The sequence below is a fragment of the Megascapheus bottae genome, chromosome 15, assembly GCF_031878675.1.
Source record: "Megascapheus bottae isolate mThoBot1 chromosome 15, mThoBot2.hap1, whole genome shotgun sequence".
NCBI classification, from domain to species: domain Eukaryota; kingdom Metazoa; phylum Chordata; class Mammalia; order Rodentia; family Geomyidae; genus Megascapheus; species Megascapheus bottae.
In genome coordinates this window covers 56,936,661-56,962,105 of record NC_143523.1, presented here as the reverse complement: position 1 = coordinate 56,962,105, position 25,445 = coordinate 56,936,661, and the positions used below count along the sequence as shown (strand labels likewise).

At 45.2% G+C, this 25,445-nt stretch overlaps 1 protein-coding gene across 1 annotated transcript in view; it reads left to right on the top strand.

Moving 5' to 3' along the window:
* The window catches only part of Drgx (dorsal root ganglia homeobox), a 30,542-nt gene that overhangs the window by 4,450 nt on the left and 647 nt on the right, over positions 1-25,445 (top strand). The window contains exons 2-5 of the mRNA XM_090347021.1: positions 864-961; positions 2,778-2,879; positions 6,069-6,247; positions 6,356-6,468. Coding sequence (XP_090203147.1) covers positions 864-961; positions 2,778-2,879; positions 6,069-6,247; positions 6,356-6,468 — 492 coding nt within the window. The remainder of the gene's footprint in view (positions 1-863; positions 962-2,777; positions 2,880-6,068; positions 6,248-6,355; positions 6,469-25,445) is intronic.

Below are 25,445 nucleotides of genomic sequence, written 5' to 3'. Positions count from 1 at the left end.
GTTTCATGGACTTTCTGGGCTGTCTTCATACCTCAGAACCCTGCCTTCTCAGTACCTAGGATTTCAGCTATGAGCCATCAGTGTGTAGTTCCATTGATAAAATTTCTTACCTCAGTGAATTCTGCAATGCTAGGAGAAAAGTGCTAGGAAAAGCATGTGATTTTTTTTCCTTTCCCTTCTGCTCTTCTGCCTTTTTTATCCCCAGTCTTTGGAAACTTTGGTAATTGTAGAAGTAAACCAAGAGATGAGCAGAAAGGAGACATGTTGCCTTCTATTGAGGAACCCAAGGTATCTGGAGAAGTGAAGGGGAAAGGACAGAAAGTACGAGGAACCACACAGCAGATGACTTCCAGCCACTGAGGCAGTCTACAATTCCACGTAGAGTAGTTTACTATCCCTCTATTCAGTACAGGCCACTTAGGTATTTTGGCGGGGGGGGGGGAGGGAAGAGAGAGGGGACAGAGAGAGAGAGACAGAGAAAGAAAGAAAGAGAGAGGTGTCCTAAGAAAAGAAGCAGGTAGATATAGTGGCTTGTATTCTGTAATTGCTTAGCCTCTTAGGAGTCTGAGACCTGAGGATTATGGTTCAAAGCCAGCCTAGACAGATGAATTAAAGACTCTTATTTCCAATTAACCACCAAAAGGCCAGAAGTGGAGTGATAGAGTGCCAGTCTTGAGTGAAAAAGGCTGAGCTCAATACCTGACGATACTGACACAAGATTTGAGAGGGGGAGAATACCTTGGGACAGACAGGCTTGTGTCTCCAGGGCACTGGACAATGTCTGTGGATATGTGTTAAAGGAGGAGGGGAGTCTGCGAATCGGGGTCCCCTCTGCTCAGGTTAATCCAGTTTGCTTCCAGTAGGTACTGCACCCTTTGGCAACCATTCCTCGGGGGATTTTGATGATGGGTTCTTGCGTAGAAAGCAGCGCCGAAACCGGACCACGTTCACACTTCAACAGGTAAAGACATATCCTCCCCTCAGAGCCCACTGCTTCTCAGCTCCTCCAGAGTCAGAGCTGAGTCACTCACCTTGGTCTTTTAAAATAAGGTCAATTTAAGCCAGGGGTGGCAGTGACTCATGTCTGTGATCCTAACTACTCAGGAGGCTGAGATCTGAGGATGCTGGGTAAAAGCCAGGCGAGGCAGGAAAATCCATGAGACACTTATTTCTAATTAACCTGCAAAAGGCCCGAAGTGGAGCTGTAGCTCAAATGGTAGAGCACTAGCCTTGAGTGAAACAGCTCAGGGACAGTATCCAGACCCTGAGTTCAAGCCCTAGGACTGGCAAAACAATAAAATAAAATAAAATCAATGGCTTGTGGATCATCCCTTTTTTTCCTGAACAGTTTATTTGTCACAGAATCTGTCGGATGGGGAGGGAAGAAAAATTGAATCCTATAATCCCAGGTTGTAAACTTGAGAAGCAACAGTTTCTCTCCCAGTTGTCTTAGGCTACTGCTTTCAAGCTCTGCCCTGGTCAGCAGTACCACTGGAGAAAGTAGGTCAGGCATTCTGATTCCCAGCAGAAAGATGGGAAAATCTCGGGTGCAAAAATTCTGACGTATAACAGTACAGTCCCGATGCATGGAAGGTTTTTAGTCAGAACAGTCAGTCAAAGCTGGCTCTGTCCCTCACATCAGCCTTGACCCTACTTCTGAGCAAGCTGAGGCAAGAGGAAGGTGACACATATACCTTCCCTCTGGAGATTTCAGTGGTGTCCACCCAGTTCAGGCATCCACAGGTTGATAGAGCTTTTCCTTCTCTTAGTACTAGGATTTGAACTCAGGGCCTGAGCCACTTGTCCTTTCGCGTTCTTATTCAAGGCTGGCACTCTGCCACTTGAACTACAGCTCCACTTTCAGAATTTTGGTGATTAATTAATTGGAGAGTCTTAGGGCCTTTTCTGCCCTGGCTGGCTTGAAACTGGATCCTCAGGTTTAAGGAATGAACAGGAGCTGGGCTTGATTTCCTTTCTTTTATACCAGTGGAAACCATGGGAATCACTCCATTCCAAGACTGTATTTTTGTATGTGTGTGTGCATGTGCTGGTACTGGGACTTGAACTCAGAGTCTGGGTGCTATCTCTCAGTTACTTTGCTTAAGGCTATTTCTCTGGTTTCCCCCCCCCCCACCCTTTGGTCGTGGGACCAACAGCTCAAGGCTACTGCCCTACCCCTTGAGCCATAGCTGGCTTTGAACCACGATCCTCAGATCTCAGTCTCCTGAGTAGTTAGGATTATAGGCGTGAGCCACCACACTCAGCTTATATTCCCCAGGTTTTTGCTCAACTAGCACTCTACCACTTCTACAGCTCCACTTCTGGCCTTTTGTGGGTTTATTGGAAAGAAGAGTCTTCTCGACTTTCCTATCTGGGCTGGTTTTGAACTTACCATCCTCAGATCTCAGCATCCTGAGTAGCTAGGATTACAGGTGTGAGACACTGCTGCTCAGCTTGCCTTTAATGTATATATTTTTTAACTCCAGCAGCAATATTTATATCTAAACACATAGAAATAGTCACACGTCTTTTAGTTCTCTTTCTTGGGGGATAGCACTGAGGTTGTCAGTAAAACTCAGCTCCTCAGTTCTCTGGGATGGAAATTGCTATCCTGTAGGGATCTTTTCTAAGAGCTAATGTCTTCACTCTCCTTCCTTCCCTCCATCAGCCTGTGACAAGGCTCTCCTTCCTCACACAGAGCAGGTTTGGAATATAGACCTTCTCCTCCTCGCCTAGTCCAAGCCTGTTTCCAATAAATACTGTTTTCCTTTCGCCAGCTGGAAGCTCTTGAAGCAGTCTTTGCACAAACACACTACCCAGACGTCTTCACGCGGGAAGAGCTGGCCATGAAGATCAACCTCACAGAGGCTCGAGTGCAGGTAAGCCTTCTTTTGAATTATTTAACTCTCTAATATTAAAACTGGCAAACTTTTTTTTGATATCATGACTGCAGATTGCACATTTGGCCAAAGAAAGCAAATGAAGACTATCTGTCATTTTCATGATACACTTTAATAACATCAACATAATGTGGAATATTAGATTAGGTTGATTAATCGGTCATTCATAATTAACTAGTGATAATGTTCTACACTAATTTGTCCGCGTCTCTAAGGTACTAAATTACATCAATGCACATCCATTTCCTTGCTTTGGAAAAAAAAAAAAAAAAGCCGAGATGCTGCTCTCAAAGCTGTTCTGACCGCTCTGGGGTGAGGCCGGTCAATCGCAGAGAATCACGGTTTCAGATGGGAAGTCTGATTTGCTTTCCAGAAATTGCCTCATGTCCAGCTTTTCTCCTGTACACAGTCTCTGAGCAAAGTGGATTCACAGAACAGGTGCCAGTTAAAAACCTTTAAGCAGCAGCAGAAGCAGCAGCAAAAGGGTTGGATAGAGATGGGAACAAAGCTATGTGAGGGTTGGTCTCTGAGCAGGATTATTATTTTTTTAAAAAAAAAACTACACAGTGATTATATTTTAAGTGCACCAACCCACAGAGCCCAGCAGATGTGCCCAAGCAGGAGACAAACATATTCCCAGTGTTGCCTCTCCAGGCGAGCTATTCTATGAGCACAATTATATATTCATTTTATTTATGAGTTTTCCTCCATGCTGTTTCTATTCTTCTTCTTCTTCTTTTTTTAAACAGAGGAGCTTGGGGTTAAGACTATGCAAAGATCTAATTGTAGGAAATATAATAGTTTGCTTTCAGTCCCCCTGGGTCGTGTTAGTATATCTTAAAAACCAATGGCTGAAGAGAGATAATGGAATTCTGAACAGTAAATTGGGGGTTGTAAACAAATTATTTCCCCTATAATCAGATTATGTGATCTTGATGATTAAATCTGAACATGAATCATTGGTCATAGGCGGGCAAATTAAACTGATTATTATTTGGAAATGAAAATCTTCTTTGGCCCAGAGACTATCGTTCCTTTCTTTCTTTTTCAATCTTTTTTTTTTTTAAATGCCAGCTTGCCAATAGCTGCCTAAAGACTGAACTGCAAATTGAGATAAATGACACAATTATTGAGCATTCAGAAGTAGAGGATCATAACTTCTTTCTGAAAGGTGCAAGGGTAAGATAGGGGTGGTGGCAATTAAGGCTGAGAACTGTTGTCCGGGTGGTTGTTAGCTATTATGCAGACAGACAATGGCCTCGGAGCATTTGTTTAGCTAGCTTCCGTATGGGGACGTGGGCTTTAGTGTCGGGGAATGGAGATGTGTTTACATTTATACCCCTTGCTCATTCAAATATGATTAATGTTCTCTAAAGCAGGGTCTTAATCGAAGCTGATGTTGTCAAACAATAACTAAATAGGGAAATAAACGACTCCATCATGCTCTTTCCTCAGAAGCAGGAGAACTGTCAGCGCAAAGTCATTAAAATATGATAATGAAAAATAGCTCAATTAAATGTTGTTATAGCTGTGACCTTCATTCAATTAAGACGCGAGAGAGTGTCTGCATTTTGCTTTGCATTTAACTGCCCTAAATTTAGAATATAGATAAAATCATTATTCAATGGTTGCTGATATGTGCAATTAAAAGCCAACTCGATTTAAAAGAAAGAAAGAAAGCCAGTTAGAAGAGGATGAAAATTAAGAAATAGAGTGGGCTGCCAAGGAGGCTCAGCCTTTAAGGATCCAAGCTCTGTTTTCAGCCAGTGTGCCTGAAGTGAGGAAAGGCCCAGAGCTCTTTGCCTTTGGGAGCCTAAGGGATCCCTAGCCAAGCCTGCCCTGTCTTGTTTCTTTAGTTTTTAGTTTTGGCCAGGAATTATCTCCCAGGAAAGGAGAGGAGAGGAGAGGACAGTGTAGGTTTTGCTGGGCAGAATAAAGAGTAGCACCCTGTCACAGACCTCTGTAGACACCATCTGGTATGGTGGCCTAGCTTCCGGGGGTTATACTTTTGCAGGGGGTTGTACTTTTTCCAGGGGTTGTACTTTAGGGATGATGTGGGTGGCAGGATTCCAAGCCAAGTCTCTGGGCTTCAAATTGTGAATTGTCACTAACCACCTGGTGGATTTGGGAATCTGATGGACGTTGCTGTTTGGTATACTTGGTCTGCTCACCCAATAGAATTGGAATGGATTTGCAACCAGGCTTACTGTGGCCCAGAATTCCAAGTCACCTCTGATTCCAGATTCGAGATTTCTCCGGGGGTTACTCTGGGCTGCTAGTCACAAACTTGCAACATATACTGCGATGAGTCCAGATTAGTGCATGAGCTGGGTCTTGGTGGCTCACACCTGTAATCCTAGCTACTCAGGAGGCTGAAATATAAGGATCTCGGTTCAAGGCCGGCCCAGGCATGAAAGTCTGTGAGACTCTTATCTTCAATTAACCATCAGAAAATCAGAAGTGGTGCTGTGGCGCCAAGTGGTTGAGCGTTAGCTTTGAGTTGAAGAGTTCAGGGACAGCACCAGGCCCAGAGTTCAAGTCCCCCCGTACCCCAACCAAAAAAACAACAAAAAAGATGAGTGCATGGATGTGAAACTGCTGAAAGAGGATTGTACAGGAAGCCTGAGGGTGGTGTTTCCTTCTTTTTCTTTTCCTGGTTGTGGGACTTGAGCTTGGCGACTGGGTGCTATCCCTGGGCCTTTTTGCTTCAGGCTAGGAGTCTCATGAACCTTCTGGCACAGGCTGGATTTGAATCGCAATCCTTAGGTCTCAGCCTTCTGAGTAGCAATGAATACAGGTGTGAGCTACCGGCACCTGGCTGAGGGTGGTGTTTTCTAAGTTGTGTTGATAATAATTCCCAGTACAACAGAACATTTCACATCAAGTAAATGCACTTGTGTGCAATTCTCATGCTGAGATCTTTCACAGACAATTTTACCCTTCCTGTGAGTGAGGCAGAAATGCCTGCATTGGTTTGATATTCATCTAGAGAGGCCTGCCATAAATGTGGATGAATCTGATCTGTCCAAAGTCTGAAACCCCAATTCTGAGAGAATACTGTTCACAGTCAGCCATGAGCATCACCAGTCCAACATCCGGGCAGCTGTGTCCTAGCTTCCCCCTCTAATTTCTGCCTCTCTTGGGTGCATATTTCCCATTGGTGCTCAGGTTTGGTTCCAGAATCGAAGAGCCAAGTGGAGAAAAACAGAGAGAGGGGCCTCTGACCAGGAGCCAGGAGCCAAGGAGCCCACCGCAGAGGTGACACCACCTCCAGTAAGGAACATTAACTCTCCACCCCCCGGGGACCAGACCCGGAGCAAGAAGGAGGCACTGGAGGCCCAGCAGAGGTGAGGACCAGCTGGGCTCTTGGCCTGGGTGGGTGGGGCGGGGGTGGGGAGACTTGGGCAGCTCAACAGACACAAAAGGAACTCAATGAAATTTTCTGTCTTTGCCAGCCTGGGGCGAACAGTGGGTCCCGCAGGTCCTTTCTTTCCTTCCTGTCTGCCAGGGACACTCCTGAACACGGCCACGTATGCCCAGGCCTTGTCCCATGTGGCCTCTCTGAAAGGTAAGTTTCCTTCCGGCAAGTGGTGTGGCTTGTGGGGAGTGGAGAGATGGACTTGAACAGTGTCTCGGTGGTTCATTCTGGGCCATCCGCTGCTTATCCTCCCCAGGGCTGGCTCAACAGCCTCTTCCTGTCAGTTCCTGCAAGGGAACTGGACTTGTTGTGTTGATTTCCACCTGACTCGAGAATGTGGGCGAGTGCCTCATTAAGCATCATCCCACTCAGCCCAGGACTTGTCCTAGAACTGATTGCCTCAAATGCTCACGCTCCATCATTCCTGCCTCTCTGCCACAGTCGAGGCATTGATGTGCAACTGGTAGGGAGGCCCAGAGCAGTGTGGGGCTCTTCAAGGCCTGTCTGTATGTGAAGCTTGACTTTCCTGGGGTCTCTGGATGGCAGAGGTCTGAACTGTTAGGATACATGGCTTTCTAAAGTCTGTTTTCTTTTCAGTGGCTTTCTTACATGAAGAATGGAAATGGCTAGGGATGTTCTGTCCAAAGCAGAGAGTCACTTTAAAGCTGTCTCTTGAGATTTGGGGGGGAAACATCCTTGGATATAAGGGCCCATTTAGTGTTTCTCAATGCCTGGCTATCTACCTGTGGGCACAGTTTCCAGGCCAGGCAGCCATTCTAGCCAGGAATAGGGCTGGGCTTCAGCTGGAGTCAGAGGGCGTAAGGAGGGAGGGAAAGGTGCTTTCCGGTTGTTTGTGGCAGGAGGTCTGGGAGGTAACCATGAAGGTGTGCCTGTAGGCTTTTCCCCAAAAAATAAGCAGTGGGAGAGGCTACCACATGTGTTGTCATGGGCTAATACATGAGACCTCCTTGTCCTGGAGTTTTTCTTTTCATTTGAAAACTACAAATTGAGCATCTCTAATGCCAAGCAGCCCATTGTGTCCAAAAACAAAAACCAAACTGAAATTGCCAGGTGCTGGTGGTACACACTTGTAATCTTAGCTACTCAGAGGCTCAGATCTAAGGATCTCAGTTTGAAGCCAGCTGGGACAGAAAAGATTATAAGATGCTTATCTTCAATTAACCAGCATGTGGGGTGCACCCACCTTCCTTGAATGAGAAAGCCAAGGATGAGTACAGGCTTTGAATTCTAATCCCCCCTCTCTCTCTGGATAGATAAATATAGATATCTGAATATATATAGATATAAATATAGATAGGGATATAGATGTTTAAGTAGAAACTTTTTGAATACAGGCATGATGAAAAATTTCATATTTGACCTCATGTGACAGGAGGTAGTGAAACTGTGGCTGCACTGACTGGGGATGTGGTTCTAGTGGTAGAATGGAGCCTAATAAGTGCAAGGCCCAGCTGTATGTATAAGGTATATATGGAACCTAACTGAATGTTGTATTTAGTCTTCAGTTTCATTCCCACTGTAACATATTACATATAGGCGAATACTCCCAAGTCTGAGAAAATCTGAAACATTTCTGATCTTGGCCATTTCAAATAAGAGATAAACAATTTATACAATTGGAATTGGTGGCTAATGAGAAAAGGGCCCCAGAAAGAGAATACCAGTGAGAGATAGGCATTCCCCAAAGGTCTGATCTGGACAGAGAAGCAGTCTCATCCATCCATAGATCCATCTTTCCATCCATCCATCCAGTGCCCTTTGCTCTAGTGAGGGCCAGCAGCTGACCTGAGAGTATCCAGCCCATTAGAAAATGTGTCTTGCTTGTCCCACTCTAGCTGTATAAGTAAGTAGGAGGGGATCACATTTTCTCCTCTCTGGTCCTTGGGGCATCTCTGCTAAGCCAGATGAGGCCTGGTAGCACCTTGCAGTGGCCAAAGGCAAGAGCTGAGAAGAGGGAAGGCAAAGCTTTAGTGAAGGGAGGATTGGAGAAGTCAAGGACAGGAAGTAAGAGGGAGACAAAACTGGGACTTGAGTTTCCCATATCAGTAGGCAATTCTAAGTTCAGCATTGAGCCAGAGCAGAGGCCATGGCTGGTGAGGGAACCCTCAGTTACTGGACTCTGTGTAACTTCCCTTCTTTCTCCTATTCTCTCCTCTGCTCCTCCCATAAACCCCTTTGTCTGGGCTGTGAGCCTGGCCTCTGCCTGCCTCGTTGGAAATAGATTTTCCTTTGATACTGTTTTGCTGCAGGGCTCAGGATCACCTGCAAGTGTCCCCATGAGACACCCTTCCTGAGTGTCATCAGGGTTGGGTTGGAGAGAATTAGAGGTGACAAGGCCTACTGGTGCTGGCAACATGCCAAGGGAGGCAGAGCCAAGCAGACCATAAGAAGGATGCATGTATGCATTTCCCTTCCCTCTACAAATATATTTTTTTAATTTTCATTTTCTTTCTTTGTTTTTTAATTTTGTGCTTTTTCCAGGGGGCTTGAACTCAGAGCCTGGGAACTGCCCCTTAGCTTTTTTTTTTTTTTTTTCCTCAAAGCTGAAGCTCTTCCTCTTGGGCCATACTTCCACCTGGGCTTTTTGGTGGCTAGTTTGAGACAAGAATCTCATGAACTTCCTTGCTTGGGCTTTGAACTCTTGCTTGATGTTTTGGAATCCTGGAATGCTTGAGCTCTATTTGTTCATGGTACTTGAAAGCAGTATGGGTAAAAGGGATATTTCTTTATTATCAGAAATAGTAATGCATGGAACAATGTACAAGTTCCCCCAGGCAGGTTTGGGTTTGGCAATGAATTTTTAGAAGCTGGAAATCTGCATTTTTATTTGGAATATTCCTATCTTGGGGCTCCAATAACAAACACTGGGTCATGAATATGAGCATAGATCTGTTTCCCACAGCTCTGGAAGCCAGGAAGTTCAAGGTCTCGCAGTGCTGGCTTCTGCTGGGTGTCACTGGAGTCCTCTTGTGTCCTCATACAGGGAGAAGGCTAGTGGGTTGCCTCTAAAAGAGCAAATCCTACCAGAAGGGCTCAACCTTCAGGCTCCAGATCTTTCCAAAGTTCCACCCTCAACACCATGCCTTTGAGAGTTAGAATCTCAACACAGAATTTGGGCCACATAATCAGCCAGTCCATAAGAATTTCATCTTTCAACTACTATAAGCTTTGCACTGGTTGCACAGGAGGCTGAGATATGAGGATCTCAGATTGAAGCCAGCCTGTGAAAGAAAGTCCACAAGGGGCCAGGAGTTTGGTCTAGTGGTAGAGTGCTTGTCTAGCATGCACAAAGACCTGGTTTCGACTCCTTGGTACCACATATACATAGAAAAAGCCAGAAATGGTACTTTGGCTCAAGTGGTAGAGCTCTAGCCTTGAGAAAGCGCAAGGATAGCCTTCAGGCCCTGAGTTCATGCCCCAGGACTGGCAAAAAAAAAAAAAAAAAAGAAAGTCCACGAGGCCCTTATCTTCACTAAAACCTCCCCCAAAAAAGCCAAAGTGGTAGAGCACTATAACAAAAGAAACTCGGGGGGACAGTGAACACACACACACACACAAGTTGCCTGCAAGTTTTAGTGAATCTCCTTTGGGGAGATTCACACTGGGCTGGGAGGAGATGTTTTCAACCCTCTCATTTTTGTGTTTGGAGTTCTGCCTGCACACAGGCCTTCTCAGACTCTCCCTTGGCAAAGTTCCTCTCTCTCCACTCATCCGTGGCCCTGCCCCCAGCCTCTGTCCCTCTGTGGCCCCGCCCCTAGCCTCACTTTCTCCCTAGGTGCCTTCCTCTCATTGACCCCATTGAACACTTGGTGTTTTCCACCTCTCCAGCAAGCTAAGCCATGTTGGAAACTGCAGGGAAATGAACAACTATTGAAAACTCCCTCTGAACTCCACCAGCGGTGCTGGTGGGTTATTCCCATCCAGGTGACACAGCCCGCAGTGAGTGGAGCTGGGCTGGCTCCCACAGCTCGTGGGGACTGAACCCACGGCTTGGTGGCTCTTCCGGAAGCTGGATGCTGTTCAAAGCCTGGCATCCCTCCAGCTGTGTCTGATGTGGCTGCTCATCGCAGCCCCTCTCCAACCCAGGTGGGCTCTGCAGCCCAGGAGGGGAGTTTGGAAAACTCTGCCACAGGATGTGGACAAGATGCTGCAGGTTTGCACCTGTCCCCACCTCCACGCTGCTACATTGCTGGGGAGAAATTTGTTCAGTCCGTACCATGGCAGGGCAACTTCCAGACTCTTTGCAGGCCCACATTTTCCTCTCCTTCTCTCAGGTTTCCCCAAGCTGTGGAAATAAAGTGAGTCCTCCATCTGGGTCAAGGAGAGGAGTGGGTCTGGGTTTTTAGGGTACAGCCTAATCTCCCCCTTACCCCACCCCCCAACAAGAGCTTGGAGCTACAATCTAGCCTTCTACCCTTGACACTTTCAGATGCTTTCTGGCTGCTTGTGGGGCTGCTGGCCAATGAGGTGCCGAGACTGCCTCGCCTGGCCAGTGAGGGGCGGGGACTGCCTCACCTAGCCAATGAGGAGTGGGGACTGCCTCACTGGGGGAAGCACATCAAGGTGCACCCTCTGTCTAGATATGTTCACTAGTGAGCAGTGGAGTCTTGGGGCAGGGACGTGAGTGGAGGAGACTTCTCTGCCCAGGCAGGCTGCTAGGTCCTCGTCTTCCTGGGAGCCCTTTCTGGCAACCCCCACTCATTGAGTCCTTCCTCTCTGGGTGAACACCTGCTGGAAAGGGGAACAAAAAGGGGCCTTGCCATCTGCCTCCCCTGCTTTCTCTGAGTCTCTTTTGGGGAGGGATCTGGACTCAGGCAGGAGCACCTGAGAGTAGGATTCATACTGAGGGAACTTCGTGGCCCCTCCCAGTTCAGAGACCCCCCCTAACCCACCTCTCCAGAACTGACTGGAGAAATGAAGCTGAGCTAATGTAACCTCCCAGATTCAAGGTCTGTGGTCCTCCTGGTATCACATAGCCAGGTTCTGTCCCAGCCCTGGAAAAGACTGTAGGCCCAGTGGCACAGATCGCAGCCAAGACTGCATGTGCCACACCAGCCTCTAGTTGATGAGGGGGACAAACACAGGGCTCCCAATACCACAGGCAGTATCTGTCCTCCAGCAAGCACACAGAGCAGAGCCATTGGAGTCCTGGGGCTTAAACTGCCCATGCAGCATCCCACTGGAGACCTCAGGACAAGGCTAGGGGTGCAGGTGGGAGGGGGGCTGGTCTTTTGTTCTAGGTAATTTTTTACTTTTACTTTTTCTATTATTCTAAAGGTGATGTACAGAGGGGTTACATAAGTCAGGTAATGAATCCATTTCTTTTTGGACAATGTCACCCCTAGGCACTGTTATGATGGGTTTGGAGCTCCTGCTTTAGAAGCATCAAGAGCATTTGTGGGTGGCTTGGGGCTTGTTGAGTGTGCTGAGTAGCTTAAAAATTCTGATGTTTATAAAAGATGTTTTATGAGCCAGGTGCCCATAGGTCATGTCTGTAATCCTAGCTACTCAGGAGGCTGTGATATGAGGATCAAGATTCAAAGCCATCCCGGGCACAAAAGGACTTGAGACTCTTATCTCCAATTAACCTCTAGAAAACAGAAAGTGGGGCTTGGTTCATGGGTAGGGTAGTAGCCTTGAGCTGAAGAGCTCAGGGACAGCGCCCAGGCTGTCTGAGTTCAAGCCCCATGACTGTCAAAAAAAGAAAAAAGAAAGAAAGAAAGAAAAAGAAAGGAAGAAAGAGAGAAAGGCAGGCAGGCAGGTGGGAAGGAAGGCAGTCTGCGGTTGTTAGATCAGAGACAGTTTTTTCTCCTTTTCCCATATCACCATCTTTCTGTGCTGAGGCTTGTGCTCTGTGCTGGCCAGGTTTCTGGATTTGGGCAGGGTGGCCAAGAGACAGCATGGGGCTGGAGTTTTGGGGAGTGCTTGTGCAAGAGGCTTAGTGTTGGGGAATGCAGGAAGGCTTGTTCATATCTGTGCATGGCAAGATATACCTGTGTATGTTAGTTGCAGGGCTCCAGTAATGAGAGGCAGGGAGCAAACAGAGAGGAAACAGTGGCAGCCTTTGGTGGATAAAAGGCCTATATTGGGCAGTCGTTTTCAGTTGGGCAGTCCTGAGAAGCAAGTGTGAGACCAGCTTTGTGGCTCACTGTGTGGCCAGCACAGGGCTTCCCCCAGTTGGGGCACGAGGCAGCTGGCTACCCCAGGCCACAAGATGTCTCACTAGGGACAGAGCCAGATCAGTGAAAAGCAGGGCCCCAAACCAAGGGCTGTGGAGGGCCCACCCTGGGTGCTCCCTAGTTTGCCCATTCTCTAGCATGCCATTCCTGACACTCTGTGCCTCTATTTGCTCATCTAACAAATAGGAAGCTTGACCCTGTTGGGCTGATGTATAGGACACAGACCAAGGAGAGCATGCGTGAGGACACTTGAGGCCTGTGGCATGAGTTAGTCCTCTTACTGTCAATCAGAGGCCTCCACATGCACTCCTGAGTGCCTATATTGTTCTAGGGTTTGTTTCTGGGGAAGTGCTGGCTGGAGGTCGGGCTGGTGCAGATGGGTTGGAGAACTGCAGGCAGTGGAGGAGGTGTGCTCCCTGGGCCACCAAGCCTGATGCCTCTAACCTGTGATTCTCAGAGCTGGATGTGATGTGGAGAAGAATAACAGCTGCCTGGCAAGAGGTCGCTGAGAGCTCTTTTATTTTGTTCCACTCTGAGGCTTTAGATTATGAAGACAGAAGGAGATGCTATTAAATAATGCTCCTTTACCCGTGCTCACCCACGGGGCACTCAGGAGTTGCCAGTAACTATAGTAGCAGTCCTGGTTGTGCATGGCATGTATGAGGAAAGGAAGGTATCACCAATGCTGAGAGAGGGCTCAGCATGTCTGTCCCCATGACAAGTCCCCTTAGTGTGACATAAACTTAGGGAGTCTCTCTTCCTGCCTTAATTTCCAGGACAGGCCACAGGGCCAGCTTTGGGGATGGAAGAACCTTGATCAGATCTCACCTCCCAAGTAGCTAGGATTGCAGCCAGCAGCCCAGCATCACAGGAACATGTTTGATGACTGTCATAAAACCTTTGTCCAGAAAGGCTACACTCAGGAGCAGAAGTGGCCACACGTTCCTCCATCTTCAATTGCTTTTGCCTTTGTTTTGTGAATTTAAAGAAGCACATTTTTTTTCCCAGCACATTCCAAGTTTCTCAGGAGATTAGGAGCCCTGCCTACCAGGGCTATTCTGAGACTAGGCTTCTGTTGGCTTTGTCTCTTTGTGGGTGTCTAGGCTAAGACTGAGCTATTATCTCTTTTTTTCCTTCTGATTTCTTACAAGGTCAGATCAACGATTAAGTTTGGACTTGGTGGCATGCAACCTTAGAACGAATGACTGCATATTAATTTGACTTGTTGGGCCCAGTGCAGGAGTGCAGTCTAAACCGATGGTGCTTCGGAGATCAGGGAGCCTGAGATCAAGTTTGTGACTGATTTGATTCCTGGTGAGGGATCTGTTCCTGGCTTCCAGAGGCCACTTTCCATATCCTTACCTCATGGAAAGACAGACTACCTTGATGACTTGTGTGGTGAGATGACTTTTCCACATAGGTTGGCATTCTGAGCCGAACATCTGTGGCTGTAATCCTTGCTACTCAAGAGTACATGTGTGTATATGTATATGTATGCACACATAACATATAAATCTATGTGTACACACATATAAGTATATACATATACATAGAATCATATGTATATAAATAGATGTATATATATGTACTCCTAATAGCTAGATATATGTATATGTGCATGTATGAGTATATGTGCATGTATGAGTATATGTGCATTTATGCATGCATACATACGTGTGTGTGTGTGTGTGTGTGTGTTTACTTATTTATTCAATTCAGATTTTGAGGTTGTTCTATTGTGGCTCAAACTGGCCTTCAATACCTGGGCTCAAGTCATCTTCCTTTTTCTGTTTTCCAAGTAATCTTACATGTGATGGAAACAGATATCCTCATTTTATTCTATTTTTTACAAAAATGTTCTATTAGGATATACTTAATTGGTCAGTTTGTCCATTAAGGTACAGGATTCAGTGATTATTTATCTTGTGGGTGCCAATACTGGGCTTTAGTACAGGCTCTAAGCACTGCTCCTTAGCTTTTTAGGTCGACTGATGCTCTACCACTTTAGCCATACCTCCATATCTGGATTTTTGGTGGTTAATTGGAGCTGAAAAGAATTTCATGGACTTTTCTGTCCAGGCAGGATTTTAAACTGCAATCCTCACATCTCAGTCTCCTGAGTTAGTTAGGATCACAAGAGTGAGCCCCAGCGCTCAGCTAAAAGTCACTGATTTTTAGTTTGTTTGATGAGTTGCACAGTTATCATTTTAGAACATTTCAGAGTCTGCCACTCATGGGTGGACAGCCATTTGCCTTAAGCTTCCCAGCCTGAAGAAACCACAAATCTATTCTCTGTCTCTCTAGTTGATGGCCATTTTGTCATTGCTGTCGTGGACATCTCATGGGACACACTTTCTTCAGGGCATGGCACCAATGTGACCTCTCCCTGCTCTATTCTTGATCCACTGGACACATTGGCAGAGTCTCATGGTTGCCTGGGTGTCTTTACTTTGTCAAATGGGCAGATTTTCTTCTTGTCCTAGTTTTATTATTTTAAAAAGTCATAAAGATAAGTGCAGGTTGAATTTCACCTAGTGCTTTTCCTGCCACCGTGGAGATGATTGCATATTTCTTTCTCAATATCTTAAGATGATGAATTATTTTGATTGATTTCTTCAATGTTAAACCAATCGCATATTCCTGAAATAAGCCCAAATTAAAACTGACATGTTATCTTTTTAATAAATTGCTGAATTTGGTTTGCTAATATTTTCCTTAGGGTTTTGGCATTTACGATCATGAAATTGGTCAGTGAGTTTTCTTTCCTTATAATCTCCAGACTAGGTTTTATTGAACTGCGGTTGCCATAAATATTAGTACTGTTGTCCTTTGGGATCCAGAAGATTCCAGGAGTTTCTACAGACAATGAAGTCTGTAGGTGCTCAAATCGTTAGAATCAATTTGCACAGTGTATGCACAGAACCTACACACCTCTTTTATACCCTGTCCAGGTGACTGATGCAATGTAAATGCTAGATCAGTAAGTGTTAGTACTTGTTGCTTAGGACATAATTCTTTTTTAAAAGCCTGTGCAAGGTTTTGTATATATTCCTCCTCTAGCTGGTTAGAGCCACAAATGGGAATCTATGCATACAGGAGGCTGATTGTGCAACAAACCATCAACTCTTACTTTCTCTTGGTCCTAAGGACCAGCTGGGCTCTGTTAGACAATTCTGTTGATTTTCTTAGGGTCTCCCAGAAGGTTGCAGCCAGATGGGAGCTGGGAGTCTGAAACTCTTCTTTCTCTTTCTCCATGGAGATTTTCCCACAGCCAACTAGGGTTGGGACTGGATGGAGGATGGGTTCCATGAGTCAAAAGCATGGAGTTCCAAGACTTACAGTTTGCACCTAGAATAGGAAGACTGTCGTCTCTGATGAATTTTAGTAATCAACGTGGATGCCATGGCTGGGCGCTGGTAGTTGAGGCTTGTAATCTTAGCAACTCAGGAGACTGAGATCTGAGGATCATGGTTTAAAGGCAGCCCCGGTAGGGAAGCCCATAAGAATCTTATTTCCAACTAACCACCAGAAAACTGAAAGCAGAGCTGTGGCTCAAAGTGCTAGCTTTGAGGAGAAAGGCCCAGGGATAGCACCTAGGCCTTGAGTTCAAGGTCCATTACACACAAAAAAGAAAAAAAAAAAAGAAAAGCAGATGCCAGGGCTAGCTAAGACTTGAGTAGAGGGGACTGCCAGGGCCTGAGTACTGGAGCTGTGAACCTTTGAGACCAGTTGCCATAGATATCGAGAATGCATTAATACCAGCTGCTGGTAGCTCAGGCCTGTAATGCTAGCAACTCAGGAGGCTGAGGTGTGAAAATCACAGCTTGAAGCCAACCCAAGCAGAAAAGTCCGTGAGACGCTCATTTCCAGTCAACCAGCAAAATGTCAGACGTGGAAGTGTGACTTAGGTGGTAGAGTACTACTAGTCTTGAGTGGAAAAGCCAAGCAAAGAGCCTGAGGCCCTGAGTTCAAGTACTGGAAAAAAAGAAAGACGGGTGACATGTGTTGCATACTTGCTTTCCTGTCTACTTTACTTCCCAACTTAGACTGTGCATATAAAAGTGCTGGCTCTATCTCACGCATCTCTAGATCTTTCCAATCTCTTACCTCTGCCCTTTTCAGAGTCTGGGTAGAAGGGAATAATGCAGTTTAGATGAAGAAAGATAGATAAACATATTGTTTTGGGCACTGGAGAAGGGCTCCTTAGAAGAATCTGGGATTCTGACCTTGGCCTGTACTTGTACCACTGCCCACCTGCTGGCTTCCAGAAACTTCTGTGTTCCGCTGCCAGTGAGCACCCACACACTGCACCCAGCAGTGAGCATCGGATAATAGATTGGACACATCCCAACCCTATGAAGTCGGTAGCTTGGAAGTTGAGCTCGGGAGAGAGAAGCAGGGATGTCAACTGGGAATTCTGGGACAGAACAGTCATGGGCTCCTACAGGGACAAATACAAGCATGACTGTGAGGCATGCAGAGGAGGGAGGGGGTGTGGAAGGTTTGAAGGAATCTCAAGGGAGGACAGTGAGTATGGACCCCATATTTAGAAGGCTCATCATGCAAGGCATAAGACTGGCGTGGTTCATCCTCTTGCCATTGGGTCATCTTAGCACCTTGGCTTACGCACTGGGAAATGCGTGGTGGTTCTGTGTAGGTGTGCCAACAGTTGTTGCCAGGGTCCAGGCGGTAAGGCTGAGAGGATGTGTTTAGGGTTTGGGTTTGGATGTCTGCGACTGAGGACTCTGCATCATACAAGCATTTATTTGCCAAGGAACAGGGGGTGCTCAGCCACCAGGTTGTTTTAGTGGATTTGTGATAAGGTGCCCGAGAAAGGAAATACAGTTTTGCAAAGCTCTAGCTTTGTTTCGGAGCAGCAGGTCTGAGCTGGGACTCCGGGGGGGGGGGGGGGATAGGGCGTAGTCCTGTCGTACAGTGAAGGTGACTGGGTTATCCCAACCTCCTCAGTGGGTAGCTGATGTCAGAGACAGGAACTGTGTTAGTTAGCTCTCAGATATTATGACAAAATGTCTGAGCTACTTGATTTTCAAAATGGGAAGGTTTATTTCGGTGTTATAGTTTCTGAGATTTCAGTCCATGATGGCTTGGCTCCATTGCTTTGGGCCTACAGCTGTATTATGATGGGAGCCTAGGTAGAGGTATCTGCCTTGTAGCTGAGAAGCAAAGAGAAAGAGAAGTCAGTGTCCTAATATTCCCTTCCAGAGCATGTACCCTCAGACTTCCTTCCAGGAGATCTCATCTCCGACTCCCAACAGTGCCACAAGGCGGGAGACCATGAGCTATAGGATCGTGGACAGGTGGAGAGTCCTTCATTTACTATCTGTAAGGAACCACCTTAACAAACATCTCTCCAGCTGCTGTGGGGGAAACTGAGACCTACCAGAGAGATCCGGGCTGCTCAAGGTCATGGAGCATGCCTGGCAGTGCAAGACAGCTAAGGATGCTCAGGTATGCTCCTTTCAGCTCCTTGTATTGATTCCAGACCTTTGAAAGGCACCTGCTGTCATCCTCTGGCTTAAAACAAACCCATGCAGCTCATTTTCCGGAAGTCATTTCCTATGGGTGCTGATGGATTTGCACTTCCTGTTGATCAATGGGACCCCAGAGTGCAAGGAGCTGAGCAGAAGGCTTCGAGCCAGTGCCAGAGGCAGCAGGAGGCAGGGGGAAATCAGCCTGTGCTGGCGTCTGTTGGATCTGCCCGACCTTGCAAAGACATTCAAGGTGAAATGGAGCCCTTGAAGTGACCCTGGAACTCTGTCATAGCATGTGGCTCTGGTCAGAGTGGTCAGTGAGCATTGCAGAATTCATAAAGGAATGCCAAGAGACTAAATAGTAGTTGAGCTGGAATTAGGCAGGAGTGAACCTTAGAAAAATGGTAACATATAACATAATAATCTGTTGATTTTGGCATTAATCAGTTTGGGTTACTTTGTCATGATGGCAGTTTTTCTATTCATGGGAAATTGAGATATTAGAATATGCCAATTTTGTTAGAAAGGACAGATTTCTTTCTCCTCCTTTCCACCCAATATTCACTGAATGTTTACTTTGGACCAAAATGGAACAGTTGAGTTCTGGCATCAGAGGTGTGGGAGTAGGGCTAGGGAATTAACCATAACTCATGGTTAAAAAACCAAAACAGCTGTAGATCAGGACCTGAGCCAAGCACTTCAAAGGGGGTACATGGTAAAATACAATGTGTTCAGGCTTGAATTTGTCCTTGCAGCACATTTGGTCACAGCAGCTTAAAGAAAAAAGGCTTAAGTATTGTGGACATTCTTCTAACAGTCCCACTTCAACTCGTCTTGTAAACTAAACAAGTGACATTGTGACTCACAGAATATGCACCTCCCTCCCTCCCTTCCTCCCTCCCTTTCTGTGGTTTGTAGGGCTTGAACTCAGGTCTGGCTGTTGTCCTTGAGCTTTTTGTCACTAAAGGCTCATCTCTACTTCCGTTTTGTTTTTTGTTTTTCTTTTTTTTTAGGGGTGGTGGTGGTGGTTAATTGGAGATTAGAATCTAATGGATTTCCTTGCCCCATCTGGCTTTGAACTATGATCCTCATTTCTCAGCCTCCCAGGTAGCTAGATGTGAGCCACCAGCGCCTAGCTAGGATGTGAAGATTTATATATTTGATTATGAATGAAAAAGAGCTACTTTTTTATTGTGAGATATCTCACAAATCTATGCATTCATTTCCTTGTTCACCAATTCCACTGAGCCTGGATGGTCAACCAGGAAACAGAGCTCTGCCCACCTTCCACATCAGCGCTCACGGATCTTTATGATGAAAATGTGCTATTGGCAGAGACGAGACAGAGCTAACTTAATTTTTCTTGTCAGTCTCTGCAGTAGATCAATTAAACTGCCAAGGAGATCAAATATTTCAGACTGTATTTATTACATTAAGTATTTATGTTCAAGCTAAGCCTTTAAAGCATGATGTCATATAGGGATGGAGGCCGATTAGATCAATTCAGCAGAATTTGCTGTAACTTAATGGAAATCTAATTGTGTGTTTTAATTTAGTGTCCGGGAGGTAGTATGTTTTCCAAACAACACAATTCTCAGGCCACATTTCAGGGCCAGATGGCTCTTGCATAGTCTTTGGTGACAGCAGGGGTTGGATGGGTCAGAAGGGTGGAGTCGTTGTCGTGGCTTTTTAGGGGCGTCCCAGGCAGAGGGTTGGGTTGCTTCCTACAGAGTGGGAGGAGGATGGGGGCGGCTAGAGTGATGCTGACCCTGCATCTTTAGCTCTGTACCTGTGTCAATGTGAGACCACCACCTCCGGGCCTCTGCTCTCCCCGACACATGCATTCTTTCTCAGACACTCCACTGAATCTCTTGTCCAAAGGAAGAATGCTCAGACCATCACTCACACAGAAGACAGGAAATCATAGACCAATAGTAGAACACTTTTGTATGAGACTACCACTGGTCAGCTTAGGAAAAATGTAGAAAAGACTATAAAATGCCAAGAAAAACAAAGTCACTCATTCGTAATTTTAACATCTACAACCAACCATTGTAGTTTGGTCTTGGTAACTACTATTTTTTTTAAACCAAACTACTTGTAAAACATATGTATCGCCAACAAATATTGATTTCAGAACTTGTCTATAAAGGAGAGCATTTTAAGTAAGTTAATTTGATAAAATCTAAAATACTTCTTTTAAGAACTATATGTGAAAGCTTACGTATACCTTTGCACCACAAATCATGTGGCATATAGATTGCATGTTCTCATATACGCTATGTGCATAGAATTGCCAACCCCCCACCTCATAACCATGGGCTCTGAAGCCATAGATTTAACTAAACACAAATCAGAAGTGCTCAAAAACGATTCCATCTCTACTGGACATAGAGTCATTTCTTCTTGTTTTAGTTTCTGGGTAAGCTAGCATAGAAGCTATTTACATTGCATTAGGTATTATTAGGAAGAAAAATCTAAAGATGACCTAAGGTATGTGGAAGGATTAAGTAGATTCAATGTAAATATGACATCACTGTATATAACAAGATTGAACGCCCATGCATTTGGTCCTAGGATAGGTCCTGGAACCAAATCACACACATGGAGGAATACCATACTTCTATATGATAAAGATAGAGATAGAGATGTTATCATCTATCTATCTATTTATCTATCTATCTATCTATCTATCTATCTATCTATCTATCTATCTACCTGTGGTTAACCTAGTTGTTTGGGTTGCTATAACAGAATACCCCACATGGAATAGCTTATAGATAAGCCATCTTTTTCTCACAGTTTTTGAGATCCAGTACTCCATGGTCTGGCAGATTTGCTGTCTGGTGAAGTCCCAGTTCTTGTTTTGTAGAGAGCTTCCACATGGTGGAAGAGACAAGACAACCCTCTGGTGTCTCTTTTACAAGGGGATTAATCCACCAGAACTCTGCCTTTATGTTCTAATTGCCTTCCTGATTCCCTGCTTCTAACATACCATCACCATGGGGTTAGAACATCTACAGGAGGATTTGAGGGAACAGATATCTTTAGTCCTAAGCATGTATGTTATGTACATTCACACACCTGCCAACACGGGACTGTACTGGCTTATGGCTCCTGCTTCCTTTTGAAGCTGAAAAATGCAACAACACTCAATAAAGGAAGTGAAATATTTTGTTAGTGTCCTTTTCAACGCACCAAATATCTTCCTACAATAGAGCAACCCTTGGTGTTGTGGGTGTACGTTGCCAAGGAGATCACCATGGAGGGAAAAAGCACGAATACTTAGGATGCGCAGGGCTGTACTGCAGATGCTTGACTCATATTTTCTCACAGTGCTCCCCAGCTTCCACTAAAGACAAGGCTGCCTTTCAACACATCAAACATTTTCACTTTCTCACTTACATCAAGCACATTAACTTTTACCTTGCTATTGGGGCATCATTTACTTTTTGGAATATATATATATATATATTAAACTAAGCATAAGCAGGGTATAATTTTGTCCTAGCTGTAGTATATTTCCCATGGCTGGTTTTACAGTGGGTGACTGTGAGCCATTAGGCTTTTCATTATTATATGACATACTGAGTCAACTTCCTTTGTAATTTAATTTTTAATTCATGATTATATGCTCTTGACTGAAGACAAAAAGAGAAATAAGTAAACACGAACATCACCAACAAACTATACACTCCTGCTATTTATTCTTCTTCTAGAGTTTCAAGTCTAGACATCTAACAACTAAAAGTTGGGGTTTGGGATGTGTATTTGGCTTGTTCCTCATAATTCGCTTGGGAAAGTATTCTGCCTTCTGATAGATGGAAAGCTTGACAAGGAGCAAATAGAACTCTAGGAAGCCAGCCTTGCCCTCAGCACAGCTGCAGACAGTGGCTACTTCTTGGAATTGCAGGTCAGTTGGTGTTAAGTGGACTCCAGTATCCCTAGCATAATCTGGGTTCCTCAGTGGGCACTGGGCTGTGACATGTGACCTTGAACTCTCCTTTTGTTTGTATGAAGTTAGGGAAATAACAAGATTTGGTATCAGGTATTTTGTAGATGTTATCCCAAGGTAAGTTATTAAGTTATTGAAAGATGAGGGGGTCTTGGACTTATTTTGGGGCTTTATGATGCTGTGAGGACATATCACGCACTCATTTTACGTATTTCTTAACTAACAGAGTTCCATGAGGAATTGCACTGTCTCATAAAGTAGACTTTGTGAGAGTACCAAGTCCAGCTGTGGTTCCTCCTTGCAAGTTAATGAAGTGATTGGGCATGCTGAAGGTGGGGTGGGCATGAAAATTATTTTACTTTATGCTGTGGTAAGATATGCAGCAGCTCTTCAGCTCAAGGCTACCACCCTACCCCTGGGCCTGGGCGCTGTCCTTGAACTCTTCAGCTCCAGGCCACCAACCTACCCTCCAGTCAAGCCCCACTTCCCGTTTTCTAGAGGTTAATTGGAAATACTAATCTCAGATCCTTTTGTACCTGGGCTGGCTTTGAACCTTGATCCTCATATCTTAGCCTCCTGAGTAGCCAAGATTACAGGCATAAGCCACCATACCCAGCTCACAGTAACTATTTTTAATTGTATATTTCAACAATTTTAAATATACTGCCAGCCCTCTATATAGGTACATTCCACATTCTCAGATTCAATCAACTAATACAAGACAATTGGAGAAAAAAAAAGCACATCTGTGCCAAAAACTTACAGAGCGCTCTTCTTGTCATGATTCCCTAAACTACATAGTATCAGAAATATTGGTTTATTGTTTGTGTCACTTGAGGCATTACACCTTATCTGGCATGATCAGGAGTACAGGGGAGAATGTTGCAGGTCTCATACATGGTGTTCTAAGAGATTTAACCATCCTTGGATTCTGGTATCCACAGGGACTACTGGATTCTGAGGGGCAACTTTAATCACACTGTGACATCACTCCAAAATACTGATTTCATTTTGTACAACTGAACCTCTGCTTGTTAAGCAATGGCTCCCAGGCCCAACTCACTGGAGCTCTGAGCTCACCATTTGACTTCTCCCTGTAATTTTCTCTGTTCTAGGGGCTTCCTGAGTGGAGTCGTGCTGGGGCCTATTTCCTATAGCATGTTCTTGAGGTTTGTGTTATCACTTGGGATGGCATCCCTTCTGTTTAAAGTAGACTGTTGCTCTTTTGTATGGTTGGCAGTCACAGTTCTTAACTGCAGCATCTTCCAGAGTCAGCTTCTAGTCTTAAGTTTCCCATCTGACTACAGTTGAGGGTGAGCTGTGAACCAGGCCGCATGTACAGATTCTCCTTCCTGCTAACAGAACAGCCTTGGTTCTGTTAGTCTATTCCTTTTAGGCACTCCTTCCTCCGGCCCCCCCGCCCCCCCGTCCCCCCACCCAGTATGTGTGCTGGTTCTGGAGCTTGAACTCAGGGTTTTGTACACACCAGTCTAAAAACCAGCCAGCCACACTAGCTCAGGGAACCAGCTCTCCAAAGGTTCATGTTCTCTTCCCCATTAAAGAATTAAAAGGAAACTTAAGGTAAACTGAGTAAGTTTATTTGAAAATAGAAGGAAAGCTTTGAAAGTAAGTAGTGAGAGGGGCCGAGTCCAGTGGCATCCTCTGAGGAGTCGGTGACTATAGCATGGGGCTTCTCCTACCCCTGTCCCCTGGCTCTTTTCATTGGTTGAGCAGGCACCCAGCGCATTGTGGGAAGAAGTAGCACTTGAGCAGGAGCCTGAGGCACTAGGGAACAAGAGCTGCCTTGATGGCCACATGTTATTGTCCATATGTTACATCTGCCACTTTTTATTCCCATCTAACAGTTCTCCTTTGTGTCTCCCATTTTTGAAATCATTTACTTATGCACTTGCTTTACTCACTCATTTATTAATTTACTTATTTATTTTGTAGGTTGGTAGGTCCCGGGGCTTGAACTCAGGGCCTCAGTGCTGTCCCTGAGCTTTGATGCTCAGGGCTAGCACACAGCCACTTGAGCCACAGCTCCACTTGTGGCTTTTTGGTGATTAATTGGAGATAAGAGTCTTACAGACGTTCCTGCCTGGGGTGGCTTTGAACTGCTATCCTCAGATCTCAGCCTCCTGAGTAGCTAGGATTTCAGGTGTGAAGCACCAGCACCTGGTTAGGAGTCCTGTTTTGGATACAGCCCTCAGTTCTAGATTAGTACCTCCTTTAGATATTGCAGTGCAGCTCTCCATGTCTGCCTGACAGTATCTCCAGCCAAGAAGTAATAATTGGGTAAGAAGGATGCACCTAGGATTGGACTTGGACTAAGTACTTACCTAACAATTTCTTCAGAGACTCTTAAACCCTTCTCTGTCCTCTGGGGCTGGAAGCAGTAGCTAACGGACAGTTCATGAAATGGTTAGATCCAGACTAGGCACTAAGAATCTATGTCCCAACAACTCTGTGTCCATCTGAAAAACCATTTGTCCCCCCTCCCCCCAGGAATTGGAGATTGAACTTGAGGCCTCAGTTTTGCTTAGATTGATTGCTTATCTGATACTCTTACCACTCAAGCCACATCTCACACTTTCAGCTCACCCTTTTGCTGTTTATTTTGGAAATGAAGTCTTGAAGACATTTCTGCTTGGCTGTCTCCCAAACTGCCATCTTCAGTATCTGAGCCTTCCTCTTTCTCCTTCCCTCCCCTGCTCTTTCATTTTCTATGCCAGTACTGGGGCTTGAACTCAGGGCTTCATACTCTCCATTGGCATTTTTTCCTTAAGACAAGCCTGGTGCTCTACGGCTCAAGCCATACCTCCACTTCCAGCTTTATTTTTGACATATAAATAATGGAGTCTCATTGACTTTCCTGCCTAGGCTTGCAGATTCTCAGATCTGAGTCTTCTGCACAGTTTAAGATTACAAGTTTAATCCACTGCTGCCTGGCTCTTTCCTTTTAAACAGGTTGTGTATTTGATGGATACCCAGGGATGCATTTAGAACACTGTATTTTTAATGATAGAGTGGTACCAGAATTCTCCACTGTTATTTTATACTGCACATGGAATTTGGGGTGAGACTTGCAAAATTTCACTTCACAAAGATGCAACACTGTTCAAAGCAATCTAATATGGTCTCATGTTTAAGTTATGAGCAGCTCAGAGCAAGCAGCTTGCATGGCCTTTAAGACATCCCTGCAGAGCTCAACTGTAAGTCCTTGCAGGACCTCTAGGCATAAAATCTAGTAGTGTGGAGTTACTTCATGGGTCCACATAGTAATCTAATGATGCAAAATGTTCTGTGATTCTCTCTGTGTCTCTCTTGTGCTAGTTTGTCCTGGGGCTTGCACTCAGGGCCTGGGCACTGCCTCCCTGCTTTTTTTTTATTTGCTCAAGGCTGGCACTCTACTATTTGAGCCACAGTTCTACATTCTTTTTAAAATTTAAATTTTTTTTTTTTTTTTTTTTTTTTTTT